This window comes from Stegodyphus dumicola, chromosome 7 (assembly GCF_044657685.1).
Source record: "Stegodyphus dumicola isolate Sdum_Otavi_A_Nest chromosome 7, ASM4465768v1".
NCBI classification, from domain to species: Eukaryota; Metazoa; Arthropoda; class Arachnida; order Araneae; family Eresidae; genus Stegodyphus; species Stegodyphus dumicola.
In genome coordinates, this window is record NC_140774.1 from 201,112,035 (window position 1) to 201,131,852 (window position 19,818).

General features: G+C 36.3%; 1 protein-coding gene across 2 annotated transcripts in view; it reads left to right on the plus strand.

Annotated features, from left to right (window-relative positions):
* LOC118180628 (A disintegrin and metalloproteinase with thrombospondin motifs adt-1-like) overlaps positions 1-19,818 on the plus strand; it is a 152,437-nt gene that overhangs the window by 76,469 nt on the left and 56,150 nt on the right. For both annotated transcript variants that reach the window (XM_085821226.1, XM_085821227.1), the window contains exon 4: positions 12,216-12,369. In XM_085821226.1, the coding sequence (XP_085677352.1) occupies positions 12,216-12,369 (154 nt within the window). The remainder of the gene's footprint in view (positions 1-12,215; positions 12,370-19,818) is intronic.

Consider the following 19,818-nt stretch of genomic DNA (forward strand, 5'->3'; position numbering starts at 1 on the left):
TAAAAATGAAAAAGTGATTGAAATTATTAAACAGGACTGTAAATCTGAGGGAATCTGCTCCAAACATCGTTGGGACCGGACTCCTTCTTGTGTTTTTCTGTCAGCCCCAATTGCCAACGCGAGCTTTTAGAAGCTCAAGATCAGAGCTTTTAGAAGATTTAGTTTGGCTATAGGCTGGAGATCTATAACAGTTAAATTGTTTCTGAAACTCAGTGTTCTCAGTGCGTGGCCTTTGGAGACACTTAACCCTTTGACTACTAACTGGACACATATCTCTGTTTTAAAAATTACTGCTGGCTTACGGCCGTAAGAATTTCCTGAATGTCGGGAATCATCTTCCAATAGTTGGAAAATCAAGATGCCACTGTGCTCGTTGTACAAAAATGAACAAAGAGAAAACAAATATGAGTTGTTTAATGTGTAATGTTAGGTTATGCAAAGAATGCTTTACCCTGTACCATAGGATGTAAATCTATTTCGTATAATAAAGTTGGTTAATCTTTGGATCATGGTAACTTGGCGATTTTTTGGCGAAAATTTGGTGACCAACTCTGCTACAGCAACCTGCTAGTTTTTGTTTGGACGCCATTTTGTTTTCACGAAGTAAAGGCATTTTTTTTAATCAACATTTTTTTCCAACAATCTTCTAGCCGAATTACGCTTATGCTAGAACTTTTATGGTACAAAAGTGCTTAATCATGACGAAGATTAGGTGCGAAATTTGGAGAAAGTGTAGAATCGCAAACTGCTTGCCGCGTTTTTAAGAATTGCACATACACGGTATCCATGTACACGTCGACCTATTTTCACTTAAAAAAACATCCCAGAATTGCACAAAAATGGCATTGCGCACACTCTTGACTTTATCCATGTACACTGCTAAAGTCCTAGCTAGTAACCTTTATCGCCTTACCAAAATGTCGCCAAACTACCTGTTACCATATTCCAAGGATTAGCCGCGAAGTTTGCCTAATCTTTGGAATATGGTAACAGGTAGTTTGGCAACATTTTGGTAAGGCGCTAAAGGTTACTAGCTAGGACTTGAGCAATAATCTGAGGAGTGCAGAGTTCCACTCACAGATTATTTTGTCTCAGAGAAATGAGAAATCATGAGACATATCATGTGACATTTATGGACGAATCAGAGTTCTTTAACCCCCAAAAAGGGGGGAAATTTGCAAGAATATCTGCAGTACTTCATACCATTTTGTATGTTCAGCTTCATTCCATCTTGTATCTTGTGGGAAACAGTATTGCTTAATATTTGGATCCCATGGCCCTCCAAAGGAGTTGCTTGAATGGTATGCTTTTGCTTCGTAAAAACAAAATGGCGTCAAAAAAAAAAAAAAAAAAAAAAAAACTAGCAGGTTGCTGTAGCAGGCTTGGTCGTCAAAATTACACCAAAAAGTCGCCAAGTTACCATAATCCGAAAATTCACCAAGAACAAATATGTGTTGTTTAGTGTGTAATGATAGGTTATGCAAAGACTGCTTTACCTTGTACCATAGGATGTAAATCTATTTCGTATAGCAAAGTTTTCCAGAATAATAGGTGTGCTTACAGTAAGTCGATTGCTACGTATGGGACGTATGTGTCTCAACATTAACTGCGGCAGAGACATATGCGTCCCAGCCTTTGGTTTGAGAACCGTTTGTCAGAAAAAATCCCCCAATGCCAAATTTACCTTATTTATATGTTGTTTCACTTGGATAGAAAGCGGAGTAAATTTACTTTTTCATTTTTTTTTTTGTTTAATTTCGTAGTCAAAGGGTGAAAAAAGTTGGTTATTCTTTAAATTATGGTAACTTGGCGATTTTTGGCGAAACTTTGGCGACCAGCCCTGCTACAGCAACCTGTTATTTTTTTCTTTTGACGCCATTTTATTTTTACGAAGTAAAGGCATTTTTTTTTTTTTTTTTTTACTCAACATTTTTTCCAACAATCTACTAGCCGAATTATGCTTATGCTAGAACTTTTATGGAACAAAAGTGCTTAATCATGACGAAGATTAGGCGCGAAATTGTTTCCAAGTTCTTATTAGCTAAAATCACGATCGGAATTTTCCGGAAAGTAGTGGAACAAGCTTGCACAGAAATTTATTTTTACATGGCAAATTTATATATGACACATGTAAATAATTTTTCTCATAAATTAGAAAAAATTGCACGAAAATTTTGTGAATCTTTAAAGTCGGTAAAAAGGACATATATGAAATTACCTGATCGCGAAAAAGTATGCATGCCTGATCGCGAAAACGTATATATCCTTTCCAAGGATGAACATTTGCACGTATAAAATAAATAAAATATCCAAGAACTTTTCCCTCTAAATTATCCATTATAAACGTCACCTGCGAATTTATAAGGCAACCATTTCTAATGTTTGCAAATACTTAGTGTCAAATATTTAACTTATTTCCATGCAGGTTTACTTCTACTGAAATGTATTCCAAAATGCTACAAACGTATAATCCACAAAATCACTATCATTTAATTAAAATATAATTAAATTAAAAAACACTAGTTAAAATATAAATAAACATATACATTAAATTAATAAAAATTAGCTTAAAATCTTAGTTACTTTAAACTAATTTATTGCTAATAAAAATTTCATAATAATAGCATATTAATTTATTTATTGCTTATATTCAGAACAATGCATAAAAATAATCTCTTCAAATGATTAAAAATACTAACTTACCTAATCTTCTTTAGAATCTTAAGTGCATGGCGGATAAACGTTTTTTATGGATTCAACAAAATCATTGAATGATTTTTTCTGCGAATTTTTCCGCCATACATGCTCGGCTAAAGAAAAAAGAAAAATTCTGCTTATCATAATGCTTAGGAATAACACTTTTTATAGCACCCCATGTGCCGTCAATCGTATTCGTATGTGCGCCTGTTTCAGGATCTTTGAAATGATACTTATGGTTAACAGCAAGATGCTGAAAACCTTCATCCTCCAAAAGGCATATTATTTCCAGCAATCAGATATTATTATTGTACCAGGTAGAATATACTGCTTAATGAAGCTTAATAAGCAAACTTTACTTCTTGGATGATCACATAAATGCAATAAAAATTTGAAATTTACTTTAGATAGCGCCATGGGATCCAAATATTAAGCAACACTGTTTCATACAAGATGGAATGAAGCTAAACATACAAAATGGTATAAAGTACTGCAAATATTTTTGCAAATTCCCCCCCCCCTTTTTGGATTAAAGAACTGTGATTCGTCCATAAATGTCACGTATCATATCTCATGATCTCTGATTTCTCTCAGACAAAATAATCTGTAATTGGAACTGTGTACTTCTCAGATTTTTGCTAAAGTCCTAGCTAGTAACCTTTATCGCCTACCAAAATGTCGCCAAATTGCCTGTTACCATATTCCAAAGATTAGTCAAGAAGTTCTGTAGAGGCGATGTTTACTGCGCTTCTTGTACTGGAAGACAGACCGGCGTATTATTGTATCTTAATCAGAGATTAACCCTTAGCGCTCCGCACGTTTTTGTACCACTGCCTACCAGCAACTCCGGCACATTTTCGCAGGATCCGGTGTTTTTAAATGCAGCATCTAGAATATCTGCATAAATCTCTTTCTTGTAAATATTTTACCAAAGAAAGGGATGTGACTATTCTCCTTAACTGACCAATACTCCTGGGTACTTACGTATTATCGCAACCAGGTTGGCGCTATTTGTAACTTTGAGTAAAAAAGTATGAATAGAAAGAAAATGTACATTTATTAATTACATATAATTTTTAATACAGTTTTTATATTATTTTGTTTTAAAATATAAAATAGCAGTTAAACCCTTCCGGTTTCGAATTTGAATAAGTTGAACCCTACTTACGGTTTTAGACCCTACTTACGGCAACCCTACGTGTTATACGTAGTTTTGTAATAAGAGCATGTGGAGATTCACAAAATTTTCCTGCATTTTCGTGCAAATTTTTGTAATTTATGAGAAAATAGCAGTGTACATGGATAAAGTCAAGAGTGTGCGCAATGCCATTTTTGTGCAATTCTGGGATTTTTTTTTAAGTAAAAATAAGTCGACGTGTACATGGTTATGGCGAATACGGTTTTCAATCAGTGCTAAAAGCAATAGCCAAAAGATTTCCGCCGAAAAATAATTCTGCAACTTATTCAAATTCGAAACCGGAAGGGTTTAATAAGTTGCAGAATTATTTTTTCGGCGGAAATCTTTTGGCTATTGCTTTTCTCACTGATTGAAAACCGTATTCGCCATAACCATGTACACGTCGACTTATTTTTACTTAAAAAAACATCCCAGATTTGCACAAAAATGGCATTGCGCACACTCTTGACTTTATCCATGTACACTGCTATTTTCTCATAAATTACAAAAATTTGCACGAAAATGCAGGAAAATTTTGTGAATCTCCACATGCTCTTTTTACAAAACTACGTATAACACGTAGGGTTGCCGTAAGTAGGGTCGCCAAATTTGGCAATTTATGCGAATTTTGGCCTGGTTGCGTTAATACGTAAGTACCTAATCCTGCATATTCGCCAGGGGTATCGTACCCATATTGATAATAACTCCAATAAAAGCCCAAAACTCATCCTCTTCCACCGCACGCCACGTTTTCCAAATAGAATTACTAGATATTTCTTTATTCTTTAGAACATTTTCTGCGTAATTTTTGCTTTCTTTTTATAATTTCATTTACCAGTTCGTTTGTGAAAAATAATTTGAAGTATTGTGTCGGCTATACAATATTTGTAGAAATTTGTGGTCCAATGACCGATACACTAAAATGTATTCTATCCGGAATATCTAATTCTTCCGTGACATCGCGCCATTCATCTAAGTCTTTCGGCGACTCTTCGCTTTCACTTTCAATAACTACCATTCGTCGTCTCTTTGGTAGTAGAATTTCGGAACCATTACTTGGAGTGTCAGAATTATAATCTACATTGTCTAACAATGAAAAATCAAACACATCTTCACTATATTCTCATCACAAAAATTATTTTTCTCCATGTTGCTAACCATAAAATGGGTCAAATAATGTTTCAATCGTAACAGTAGCGAGACTGAGCACGTTTTAACTACAGATAACAGTTGCTAACGCCGACGATTCCGTAACATCTTAAGCGTAATCGTGCTAAAAACATTGGGCTCCGCAGCGGAGCCTATGGAGTTACGGAGCAAATGACGGACGGCTCCGCAGCGGAGCCAACGGAACGCTACGGTTAAACCCGACTGTGTAAACTCTACTTTATCAAATAAGAAATATGGTATTGAATCGGATTGCGAACGTGCTGCTCTAGATAAAAATTGCCCTTTGCGATTGAGGGAAATTGAATTTATTAAGAGGTATTTAGATTTTTATATTTTATTCATTTATTGTTATTCTATATTTTCAATTCTTAGCATTGATCTGTATTGTAGTGATTTATTTTGATGATTATTTATGTATATAGATTGGATTTTTGACGGTCGTGTTTTCATTCTATCTTATGTCGTATATTATTATTTTTTTTTTTTTGTGGATTACTTTTATTTTTAGCCCAAAGGGACAATTAATTTCATTTTGACATTTTGGGTTGATTCACTGTAAACGGCGAATCACTTTTTATATTGTTGCTACCGAATATTATCACCCTGTTTAGTTTAGTTTATGAGTATGCTGCAACTCTCCTGGCCGACAATAATCGGCCTCATGGTTAATGCAGCACACCCGACGCAGACCAAAAAAAAAAAAAAAAAAAAAAGATTAAAATATTCCTATGATAGTCTTGTTTTCATTCACAATCCTCATAATTTCTGTTGCATAGCTATTCAAGAATTTTCTTTTTTCAATTGCATTCTGTTCATTTATTTTTCCAAATCTTGTCCTCACACTCTCGGTCAGTTTACATTCTTCCATAAAATGAGCTGCATTTCCGTACTTCCCACAAGCCAAGCATTGGTCATTGCCCTGGAGATTAAAACATTTTAAATAGGCCGGGAATCTACCATGATCCGTGATAACTTGAATAGTATCTATATTATTAAATAGATCCATTTTTATTTTTATGGTCAAAATCCTCAAGTAACCCTTATTTTTATTTGAGCCATTCCATTCCCGAGCCCATTTCTCAATTATACTTGCTTTCATTTTTCTCAAGGTAATTCTTCTGGAATCATTAATAGCGTCATAAATATCACCCTCTCCCAAGGCAGCCTCTTTAGCTAGCATATCCGACTTTCATTCCCGATAACACCAATATGCGCCTTGACCGAATGAAAATATATACCATTTTTCTCTTTATAAATATATACCATTCTCTTTTAAATATATACCATTTATCACCCTGTATTATATTTAAAGAAATTAAATAATGAAGAATCTGCATAAATTTATATATGTTTCTCGCATTGTGATAAAACAACGGTACCTAGAGCCATCCAATTTTGAATAACGTACGTCTATGAGCATCTGTAAGCCCAAATTTAGAATTTGTTTCATTATCTATTTCGTATTTTGTAAAGCATTTAGGAGTTTTTGATTAAGAAACTCAATGATTTCAAAGCAAGCCATGGTAAAACTGTATGGGAAAAAAAAAAAAAAAAAAAAAAAAAAAAAAAAAAAAAAGAATTTTTATCTCCACCGCGTGAGACTTTGTATTGAGACTTCTGAAGATATGGTGTTTTTAAATTATTTTGCAATATTGCTGTTGACTTGAATTTTATGTTTAAGTACGAAGAACATGATATTTAATAAATAAAGGTAACACACAAAACGTTAAAAAAACGCCCCTTAGCGAGTAACATACAATATGAAAACTTTCAGATTTTTTTTTTTTTTAGAATATTTTCGTATGATTGTTTTGAGTATTAATTTGAACCATTGTTCTTTGTCTGCCGCCCAATTCTCCGTTATTGAGAATATGCTTGGAGTGTGCCCTAATTTAATTTTACTGCAGGAGACTTACTGTATTGAAGGTGTATGGTTGCTTATGTCAAGAGTAACTGGAGAGTTTTAGCATGTCAGGTTGGACGCACTGCAATTGTTGTTGTTAAGCGACTATTGATTTTGCAGTGGATGTTGGATCTGATTTTATTGCTAGTATTACTGTCTTCCTTGAAAATTGCAGCCTTGGAGTGATGTCTGTATACTTGTCTCCAACGGAGGATATTGCTGCAAATCTCTTCAGACTGCAGAGTGCTCTGGTGAAAGCTACAGCAAAGTTTTGGGTGCTATATCAATGTTTTAATTACAGGAGATTTTAGTTTTAAACATTTGAGCCGCCCTGACCGTATAGTGGCTAAGCGAGCTGACTGCGATACGAAAGTGCGGGGATTCGAATCTCGAAGAAGGCATCCTTGCAACCGTCCGTCCCTTCATACTTAGTTACCACAAACTGAGTTGCTGTACCACCTGTTGTATGAATATCAGTATTTGTACGCAATTGGTAGAGCATTTCTATTCTCGCTAGGCCTAGCCATAAATCGCTATAGAATATTAAAAGGTTGTATCGGAATTTATAAAGTTACTTTGGAAGTATGAGTATTTGTGACCTGTGGTTATTAAAGAGACCCTGTCAAGACTTTGCTGAGACAAGAAACAGACTGCTGAATGAGGGTTTTACAGTGTCTTATGCATTGTGATTCTGAGTTTACACAGAATGTTTACTCTAGAAGTCAGTGACTTCTTAGTTTGGTTTTCTGTAGCGGTCATCTTGAAATTGAGCCTTCCTGGCGCCGGTCTTGGCGTCAAAAAAGAATCGCCAAGAAACAAGGGGCACCCAATTGTAAACTTTTACCATTAAAAAATGAAATTTAATAAATAAGTACGTGATTTAACGCTTGAGTCTGAAGATTCACTTTCATAACTTAGTATAGTTAACATATACCTCCTTGAACATTCACGTAAAATAAATCATTTAGCGAAAGTGCTCTTGTATGTAACCATTAGAAGTAATTTCATGTAAAAGCGTAACTTTGAAAGATTATGAAATGCGATTCCAGAAAAAAGTAAACACAAATGGGAATGGCAAATATATTTGAATAACGATTCAAATTCCAACAGTTTATGTTGAATACTTCAACTGCATGACAATTAAAAGTCATATGCGGGATACAGCATTTATATACCACAGCATGAGTTCCTAGAAGCGTTCATTTGGCAATATCGACTATCTCTGTCCCGAGTTACTGAGACGATTCGAGTAAATTTCGAGATAAAAGGGCGCACTGATACTTGATAACTCCAGTAGATTTTCCTAGATGCCATGATAAAACTAAATGGTTCTTAGGTAATCGAAGTCAAATAGCAGACGGCAGTGGTAAATGTGTTGCATCTGCCATAACTTGAGGTATTCATATGTGCCGTCTAGAGTTAATCAGAATTATGATGTAATTCTGCGCAAATCACTGGCAAGCTAAAAGATAGCAGAAACCTTAGACGCATGGACGTAGAGTAATATTCCTAAATCCAGATTTGTACGTTTACCTATTTCTGTATATTAAAAGTGAAAACATTCGAAAAGCTATCAAAGCACGATAAGATAGTATTGTTACGAAATGTGCAGGCGCGGTAAGATGGCTTCCCCGCAAAGCAGTTTTACGGTTGCCACATGTGGCGAGAAATCGCCCATTTGACGATATTCGGCGACAAAATTGGCGATATACCATGGACGGATGGAGAATCTTTTGGAACGAATTCTTACCGGTTTAGCCCAGAATGTTCTCGAACACAAGCCGAAAGCTATATAAACCCTGCTGGTCCGCAGTCAGTGAGTATCGAGAGTGTGCTTCATCGAAAGAGTGCGTCTCAGAGAGTGTGCCTCGTCTAGCGAGCCGTGCGGAGTCGATCGAGTTGACAGTCGGGCAACGAGTGCCGAGTGGGTCGTCGAGTACACCGAAGGAGTCTCTTAGTGTATCGCGGTTAGTGCATTGTCGAGAGAGCGTGTTGAGCTCCGGAAACGACTGAACCGAAAAGTCGGGAGCTGTGCTCGTGTGTCGTTGAGTGCATCGCGAGTGCATAGCGTGGAGAGGCTGGAGAGTACGTGGAGTTCCGAGAACGACCAAGCAGAGTCGGGAGCTGTACTACGGAAAGCAGAGTCGGGTGCTTTGCAGGAAGCTGTCTCCACCGTGATGGCCTGATAACCTGAAGGCTGTGTCGCTGATCGTGTCAGCGTGTTTATAGTAGTTCATCGACGACTGTAAAACGTGTTTTGGAGCTGTCCTGACAATACTGTCCAATGAAGTTTGTTTCGATACTTCATCAAATGTCGTCGTTATTCACTCCAAATCCACACGAACCTCGTACGAACACGAAGGAAGAAAATAACTTAACAACTGGTGTCAGAAAAAGAAAAACGTTAACAGTATTAAGTACACTGCCTTGTACCTTCAGCAGATTTACATTTCTAGTAATTAAAATTTCAACACCGAAAAGGAATGATCTAAAAAAAGTCAAAATCACACGAAAGAAAGAAGAGGTTGGGATATGCAAATGATTATTAGTATATTTCAGTGAATTTAGACGACGCAAGAGGGAGAAACGACATCTGAAGCACTGCAAAAAAGAGAAGTTTACAGTGGATTTCTAATTCGGAAAGTGCTTTGTAAGGTCAGAGTTCGCTCAAAATATCGTGTTATGCATCGAATAATAATAAGAAATTCTTACCAGCAAGTGCCAGAATTCGATAGAGGCAGGATCGCTGCCTATCGAGAAGTGTGGATTATCGTTTCGTGATATCGCCCGTCGCACTGGTCGACATTCAACCAGTGCCATGCGAATAGGGAGCTAATGGATTGCTGAGGGTCGTATTGAACGGTGTGCAGTATCCGAACGCCCTCACCTAACTAACGTACGAGAGTCCAGACATATTATGAGGTCAGCCCTGAAGAACCGTACAACCACATAACGGATTATTAGGCAGGAAATGGGAAGGTTTGCAGTATCCGCTCGTACCGTGCGTCGAAATTTGCAACAACGTGAATTATGAGCTCAGCGACCATTACTTCGTCTTCCTTTGACACTGCAGCTAGAGAGAGAAGGCAACTCTGCTGCGCCGAACGACAAAGCTAGATACAGGAGTGGCACAATGCCGTCTTTTCAGACGAGTTCCGGTTCTGCGTGCAGTATTTTGATGGCCGGATACGTGTCTGGATGCTCCGAGGCGACCGCACGTTGCCTGCTTGCATTCGATATCGGCATAGGACCTTGCACCTGGTGTGATGGTTTGGGTAGCCACTGGGTACACGATAGGTGACGGAGGACGGGGGGCGCCTGGTGTCTAACATAGGTAAACAGGCATATGCCCTGCGTCCTCCACTATCTAGAGGCACTTTGGACGGGAGTTCACCACGTTGGCATTTGGTCGGTACGACTGCTGACCGTACGGTCCGGGCGTTGGGACAGGGCGTCCTGTGCGAGGCTCGCGTGTGGCTCCTCAAGTCGGACTCTAGATAAGGGAGGACGTGGCGCTATACCAATTGACCATCGTGGTAGAGGGATGGTGCCCACGCACTCCGTCACTTATCACTATCTAGAGGCAATAAATAACAAATTTGAACGCAAATCGGTACACATTTCTGACAACTTACGTCCAGTGGCTGTGCCGTATCTTCGAGGCTTGCCAAACACCATCTTCAAACAAGATAATACAAGACTACATGTTGTAAGTCGTGCTCCATACATAGGGTAATCGACTGCTTCCCTGGCCTGTCGAATACCTTGTATATTGAGGAAGTCTGTCAACCACTGAAAACATCTGGTAATGAGTTACTGAGAAACTGGCCCACCAACCTTCTCCAGCTAATACGGTTGATGAAATGTGACATAGACCAGAAGCAGCTTTGAATGAGTGGCCCGTTTCTGTTAGTTCGACTCAATGAGTAACCGGGTAAAAGCGGTTTTATGTGCTAGGGGTGGTAGCTGTTTCGACTAATTTCGCACCCCTGCAACCCCCCAAACCGCTTACACATTTAATCATTTTGTCTTCATGCCATACTGTTTACCTACAATACGTGAATTTCTTCATCCGCCTATTAAATTATAAACTTTTTTTTTGCTGCACTGCATTTAAAGTTATTTCCAAGAATTTCATTAAAGATATATTTCTCTTTCGATTAATTCAATTTTCACTTCACGGCAAGGCAAAAACACATAGAAACTCAAAACATCTTCATTCAAAATTGTAAAATACAGAGAACCCTAAAACACAGAATACAGTTTAAAAAAAACAATTTTTACATTTAAAATTGAAGTTTTCAACGATAAAACAACTAATTCGGCCAGAAGACACTACTCTTCTAAGAATTTCAAATGTAAAGAGAAGGCGGCCTCGTTAAGCCTAGCGTGACGTAAACTTTTTAATTGTTGCTAATTTTACAACTATTGCATGCAGATTAACAAAAGGCATGAAAACCTTAACCGGAAGATAAGAACAGCATAATTCAAACACTTTTAAAACAACAACAACAACAAAAAAAAATAAGAACAAAAAAGAGCTCACCTAGCCAGTTAAGAGAATGGGAATATATATATCTACGTTTGGTGCGGCCGATTGGAGCGAGAAAGAGGTGCACAACTAGATGTTATAGCAGTCCCATATGCAAATTTGAATGTTGTACGGATAACTCATTTTTGAGTTATTATAGATAAATACATGCGTACGTACAGACGTCACGAAAAACTCTCTTCTGCATCCATTTTACAATCATTTTGTAGAAAAGAGTCCTTGATTCTGTCGATACGTATAGATGTCACGCAAAAACATCCTTCATATGGATTCAGGAGCGGCCAAAATAGATATTTTCATTGAAATATGATACGCGAAATTTTTCGCGGTTACGATACTTCCTTTACTTCGTACAAGGAGGTAAAAATCAATAATTTTCTCCAAATTTCGAGCCTTGTAAGAATGTGATGAAGTCCTTTTTTGATTTTGATGTATACACATTTAGTGCGCAATTTCTGATATTGAGCTTCGAAGTTGGTATATAATGTACAATAAATTAAAAAGAAGTAGTAAAGTATCCTTGCATTTCTGCTAATTTGCGTGATGTAGCCAGAGCGCAGCTTATTTCTAATCTTGTATTTTGTGAAATAATGCAAGTGCAAATTTTAAGTGAAATGTACTTTTACATCATTTGTTCAACTTATGTGCAGCGTTCCAAAATGTTTTTAGCGATTGTTTTTCTGATCACGTAGATACTGAAACTTCGTTTATCTTAGTCAGGGATTATCATTGTCGGAAATGAAGCCTACGTCTTACGCCCTCTGGATCACTTGAAAGATGGAGGAAGTTACAGAGATCCTTCTGAGGAACCTCATGTCCTTCTCAAAATGGAAGAAGATTTGTCTCACTACTGCGGTGTCGATCATAAAAGTAAATCAGCACTTATTTTTATATTTTTTTAACTGTCCTCTCTTTTCTTGAATTATAATTTACGTGATCATAATGTACACACACTGGCCAAAGAATTAGAAACCTTTGAGATTTTCATTTCAGTGCAAGCTAGGAATGAAGTATGCTAATGTTTTTCATGACGTGGTTTACATATTCTTAGAATGCTATTATAAGTAAGGTGCAAGAGTGTTTTTAAAGATGAATGAAGTAAAATGAGAAAAGCGATAGATCTTTCACCATTTGAAAAAGGGCTCATTGTTGGTGCCCGTTTTGCAGGGGCTCTGATTCCGAAGACAGTAAATCTCACTGGGTTCTCAAAAGCAACCATATCGAAGGTTTTCTAAGTTGGAATCCGAACCCACAGTCTTTCTCCAGAGGGCGTGGCTGCGGTTCGGTGTCCGCCGATAATATCGCGGCAAAAACATCGCGGTCGAAAACGTCGCGGACAAAACAACGCAAGGCGAAAACGTCGTGCTACAAAACATCGTAGGAGAGAACATCGCAAAGAGAAAACATCGCAGTTCTAAAACATCGTGATACAAAACATCGACGTCGAAAATAAAGCGGTTCAAAAACTTCGGAGTTTAAAAACATCGCCATCGAGAACATCGTGGTAAAAAATAAATTATCTACAAATCATCGCATGACGATAACATCGTAGACATGTTTTTTTTTTCAGGTTTAAATAACTGTAAATGGACATTCCCCAAGATGATTTGTGAGCGCAAGATGTATAAAGAACGTTAAATTTTACTTTCACATTTTTTTTTATTAACTAATACATTTTTGCTGAAAAAGTGAGACGGAAACTTAAGCATAGAAAATTAAATGCAACTTAATAGATTATACTTTTCATGAAAAATCACCAGTAAAAACTTTATCAGAATGATTTATTAATGGCCTTTGTTAGTTAACTATGTCGGTTTAAAATTAAGTGCTATAAGTTGCATTAATTTTCTATGCTTACGTTTCCTTCTTATTTTCTCAGCAAAAATTTATTAGTTAATAAAAAATATGAAATTAAAACTTATCCTTCTTTCCATCTTGCGCTCACAAATCATTATGGGAATATCTATTTACAATTATTAAAGACTGCAATAAGCATGTCTGCGATGTTATCGTCATGCGATGATTTGTAGATACTTTATTTTTTACCACGATATTTTCGACGACGATGTTTTGAAACCGCGAAGTTTTTGAACCGCTTTGTTTTCGACGACGATGTTTTGTACCACGATATTTTCTCCCACGGTGTTCTGTAGCACGACGTTTTCGCCTTGCGTTGTTTTCTCCGCGACGTTTTCGGCTGTAACCCTGCGGTTCGGGCACAGTTTCCCAAGAGAGTGATCGGCGTCATCTCCGACGAATTGTACGGCAGAACAGAGACTCTACTTTGCTTCAGCTGACACAGATCGTCAACCAGTGCCTTCCCCAGCAGACTTCAGCTCGAACCATGCGCAGAGAATAGGAATGCATAGTCGGGTGCCTGTGAGTAAACCACTCGTTTCTGCCCGACATGCAGGAATTCGTTTGCGGTCGTGTCGGGAAAGAAGACACTGGACACCTGAGCATTGGAACACTTTATTTTGCACTGATGGAAGACGTTGAATTTGGCGAGAATCCCATGAAGCTATGAATCCATCTTGCCTTATATTAAGGCAGGTAAAACCCAATTTGGAGTACTGGGAGTTGAGAGGGAATCGGAAGGAGGATGTACTATTGACTCGCTTACGAATTAGTCATTGCAGAATGACACATCAGTATTTCTTGAAAGGAGATAATGAGCCTATTTCTGGCACTTGCAACATTCCCGTTTCAGTCAATCACATTTTAACCTGCTGTCCTGCTTTTAGTCAGAAACGTGAATTTTATTTTAACTGTACGAATTTTAACTTAACAAATCTCATTGGAAGAAACCCTCACATCAACCTCATAAGGTTTTCAAAAGACATCTCCTCTTACCATATGATTTCAACTACATTTCATCCGCTCTACCAGTTGCTAGAGCATTTTTCAGTCATTTCTGCCTGGACATTTTAAAGTCGTTTCTTCATGCCTTCATCAGCATTTCAGGTTCATTTCATCAATCCACTTGATACAGTGTGTTTATGCATCTTGAATTTAACTCACCATTTGTCTGGCGCATAATAACCCTCGAGGTTTTGTGCCATTTAAAAAATCAACCAACCTATCATCTTGCCTTACTCGCACTGCGCAAGGGTATGGTAGGAGTATCATATCATGACATTGGACATGTTCTACTTTCATGGAAGTGGTGTCCCTCGAGGGTAAACGAACAGCCATGAGTTACCTAGATATATACTGGCAAATCAAGTGCACCCTGCAATGTTGCATTTTTACGCTGTTGGCGACGGATACTCCATGGAAGATAATGCAACTATACATCGTGCCAGAAGTGTTTAAAATTGGTTCGCTGACCATCAGTCTGACTTCCAACATCTTCCCTGGCCACCGAATAGCCCGAATTTTAACCCCATAGAAAATGTGTGGGCTATGGTTGAAAGATGCATCCGGATAGCACTCTAAGAAGGTAATTAGGTAATGTATGGTATTCTCTGGATGTGAATGCACTCCAAAAACATGTAGACTCGATGCCTAAGCGAATCAGAGCAGTTATCCGTGCAAAAGGTGGTCCAATAAAATATTGATCTTGGGTTCCTAATTCATTGGCCAGTGTGTGTAATAGTAATAGATAATAAAGTGTATAATAAGAAAATGGCATAAAAATAAGCATATAACTGCGCATGTAAATGAAAGATCTGCTTTTGTGCTGTGTTATCTCTACGTATAATAAAAGAAAGAGTCTGTCTGTGTGTGTGTCAGATTATCTTTCGTTCGCGTTGCGCGTAAGCTAATAGACCCACTGCTACGAAATTTGGTACCTAGGTACATCTAGACAAGAACCAGTGCACCTCGAAGAGATTTTTTTCGAAATTCGAATTCGAAATTTTTTTATTTTATGTTTTGTGACGAAATCGCGTCATTTTGAGACACAATGGGCTATAGGAAAGCGAGATTTTACTCTACACAAAATTTCATGAAAAGTATAATCTATTAAGTTGCATTTAATTTTGTAGAGTAAAATTTTCACATCGTCATGAAATCATTTTCACATCGTCATGAAACGTAGGCACTTAGCTATTTTACGAACTTACAATAAATTTCGTGTTTCAATAAATCGATTCAATACGAATTTATTTAACAAAGGGAGCTTAACACCTTTTGAACGGGATTTTTTCTAAAAAAGTTTATTTTTAAAAATGTACAGTTTATTTTTCTTTGATTTTTGGACACGTTAAACTTTCATCCTTGCGACTGCTTTTACAAAACGAATTTTGGAAAAATGATAATATTTTGTATTTAAAAATATTTTTTTTTAAATGAAGCTTCCGAGTACACTTCTCACATCTCGTTAAAAATGTGATTTTGTCGTTAAAATGTGAAATATATGAAAAATGTGATTTTGTCGTTAATGTCGTTAAAAATGTGATTTTGGCAACAATTTTCCTTTCTTATTATTGTTGATAGATTTTTGATGAAATCGTATCATTTTGAATAGTTTCATTCTTTTAGAAATATGGTTTGGCAACAATTTTTCGTCGTTTTTCTTATGTCACTGTTTTTAAGAGATTGGCATATTTCATTGTCATTTTTTTATATATAATACATTTTTATTGATTTCTTTTGATAAAGTTGTTCTGCAGAGTAAAATTCTGCGCGAAATTTTTTGTTTTGAGTTTCTTTTCATGTTTTTTGCTTATTTCACTATTTGTAAGGTACTGAAACGTTTTGCATGATTTTTTTCCTTCAAACGGAAAGTAGGTTAATTTTTTTATTAGGATAATTAATATTTGTATTAAGGGATATAGCTTATTTCATTGTAATTTTTTTTCTCTTGAAAATATAAGATAAAATATCCTTAATTATTCTTCGTTTTTCAGAATTTTTTGTTTTTTGTATTCTTTTATCGTATTTATTGCTCATTTCACTGTCTTAAAGATACTGAAAAATTTTGAGTGATTTTTTTAGGAAACAAAGTCCTTAACCTCCTTTATACCATTTGAGTTCTTAAGATTTTGCAAAGGGAAGTTGGTTAATTTATTTATTAGGATAATTAATATTTGTATTAAGGGATATTGCTTATTTCATTGTAATTTTGTTATACGTAATAACTTTTTTATGAAGGTGTTCTGCAGAGTAAAATTCTGAGCAGTTTTTAAATTTAACGTTTGGTGTTTCCTTCAGCCATTTTTCCGGTACATTTAAAAGCCAGACGAAGGCTGGCCGCGAAGCTGCTAGTGTTTGATATTTAAAGTTAAAAGAATGATATTAAAAGGGAAAGTAAATAAACTGTACTTCTCAAATCACAGAGGAAACATAAATTTAAAATATTCTCTAAATTTCCATCGAAATTTCACAGTCCTTTAAAAATAAAATTATTGAATAAATTATAAAATTAAATTGATAATATAAGATACAAATGTGCTGCTAACCGCCTAGGCGATAAAAGTCTACCCCATGGTTATAGCAGCACACACAACACAGATTAAAACAAAAATACAGTTAAAAATATCAAACCAAAACGCAAGGGTAAAACGTCGCCATACAAAACGGTCATAGGAGAAAAGCCATGAACAGCTTTAAAACATCGTGAAAGAAACTAAAGCGGTGCAAAATTTTTCAAGTTTTAAAACATCGTCGCACAAAGTATCATAGTAAAAGTAAAGCACATATAAACCATAGTAGGCATGTATTTTTGATTGAAAAATTTTAAGTAAAAAATTTTAAACACTAGAAGAAACAAGTAATACAGTGTCTCACAAAAGTGATGGGACACTTGTGCTTTACAAAAGGAAACTGTAGTAAAATAAATTAAAACAAACATGTAAAAATTTTTTGTGGGTGTGTTAAATTTAGTAACAATTATTACATAACATACATTTTCTCAAAATATTAATTTAATAAAAATACAATTGTTTAGAAGAGCAAAAAATGGCTCATATAAGTGATGGGACACTTACTTTTCCATCAAATATTTATCCAAAAATTTTACTTTATAAAAGCTTTTAATATTTTGTTGGATTTCCTTTTACTTTTAAAACATGATTTAATCTTCTTGGGATGGATTCGACTAATTTTTTTTTGCGGTGTTTGGAGTGATTTTACCCCATTCTTCTTGAAGCACCGATTTTAATTGTTGTTTTGAAGAAATGGTGTGTTTGCGAAATTCTTCCCTGGGTTTTATCCACACCAAGATTCTACCATCAGAATCAAATATATTAAATTTACTCTCATCAGCAAATATAACTTCATTCCAGTAATCAGAATTCTTATTTATGTTGGATTTTGCGAAAGCCAGTCTGAGGTTTCTATTCTTTTCACTCACGAAGAATTTTTTCCAGGCTGCTCTACCGTGATATCCAGCAAATCGATTTACTCTTCCAATAGTCTCAGGATTAACAATTACTCCATATAATACTTATAAATCAGCAGCAACTTTAGGAGCACTCATTCTTGGATTTTGTTTTTAATATTTCGAACGATAATTCGCTTTATTCCATCGGATAGCTTTGATGGTCGGCCAGGTGTTCTTTTATCCTGAATCATATGATTCCTTTTATATCGTTTAATGATATTGAAAACTGTTGAATGACTCAGGTTAACTGTTTCAGCAGTTTCTCTAATAGAATTTCCACGTTCAATTTGCAAATTAATAACTAATTTTCCAATTTCAGGCAAAGTTTCTTTTCGTTTAGCATTTATGGCTGCACAGAGATAAAAAACACAAAAATTCCAAAACTGGAGAGAAATATTGCAGACGATTTTATAAATTATTGCCAATTGCTTTTGAGTAAAAATAAAAAACCCCAAAAATATTTTTATTGCTTACTTCAAACGATTTTAGTTGCATGGTACGTAGTAGTATCTAATGGTGTTCCATCACTTATATGAACCATTTTTTGCTCCGTTCTAAACAATTGTATTTTTATTAAATTAATATTTTGAGAAAATGTATGTTGTGTAATAATTGTTACTAAATTTAAGTATGAAACACACCCACAAAAAATTTTTACATGTTTTTTAATTTATTTTATTACAGTTTCCTCTTGTAAAGCACAAGTGTCCCATCACTTTTGTGAGACACTGTATATTTACCAAGTAATATTTTTTTTTGTCGTAACAAATAAATTTTTACTGAAAAAACAAAAAAGTAAATATCGAATTCAAAATCTGGAAACCATTAAAAATTAATATTACGTCTAGGTAGTTCTAGAATTTTAAATTTATGTGTCTTCCTTTTCCAAATCTTTTTAAACCATATATGTTTTACAAAAAATATATTAATGCGGCTTTATAAAAAGAGATTATTTAAGCAATGACTTTTAATATAATTTTAAACTTCTATTAACTGCAATGCATAATAGTTTTACGAAATGTAGGGGCGCGGTAAAGATGGTTTCCCCGCAAAGCAGTTTTAGGGTTGCCATAAAATGGCAAAGGAAGACAAGGTTGCCACATCTGGCGAGAAATCGCTCTTCTGGCGACAAACCATGGACGGTTGGAGAACCTTCTGGAATGAATTCTTACCGGTTTAGCCCAGAATGTTCTCGAACACAAGCTGAAAGCTATATTAATCCCGCTGGTCCGCAGTCAATTAAAGTGCGTGTGCCTCGCATATAGTGCGAGAGAGTTAGTATCGAGTTGGTGTCTCATCTAGCGAGTCAATCCTTGCGGAGTCAATCGAGTTGAGAGCCGGGCAGCGAGTGCCGAGTGGGTAATCGAGTGCACTGAAGGAGTCTTTTAGTGTATCGTGGTTAGTGCATCGTCGAGAGAGAGTGTTGAGCTCCGGGAACGACTGAACCGAGGAGTCGGGAGCTGTGCTCGTGTGTCGTCGAGTGCATAGCGAGTCTGGAAAAATTCAAAATCTGGAAACCAGTAGTTTACGTTGTGAAGTGAAAACGTTACATGTCGATTCACTTTTCAAATTGTTGCGAAAAAAATGCGCCAAGATAAAGTTTTAAATATCTCCATAAGTTTCTCCACTTACTCTCGATACTCGTGGAGAGTCTCGAGAGTACGTGGAGTTCCGAGAACGACCAAGCAGAGTCGGGAGCTGTACTCCGGAAAACAGAATCGCCTGCTTTGCAGGAAGCTGCCTCCACCGTGATAGCCTGATAACCTGAAGGCTGTGTCGCTGATCGTGTCAGCGTATTTATAGTAGACCTTCGACGACTGTAAAAAGTGTTTTGGAGCTGTCCTGACAATACTGGCTAATAAAGTGTTTCGATACTTTATCCAGTGTCGTCGTTATTCACTTCAAATCTACAAACCCCGTACGAACGTGAAGGAAGAAAATAACGTAACAGCTGGTGTCAGAAGAAGAGAAAAACGCAACAATATCAATGT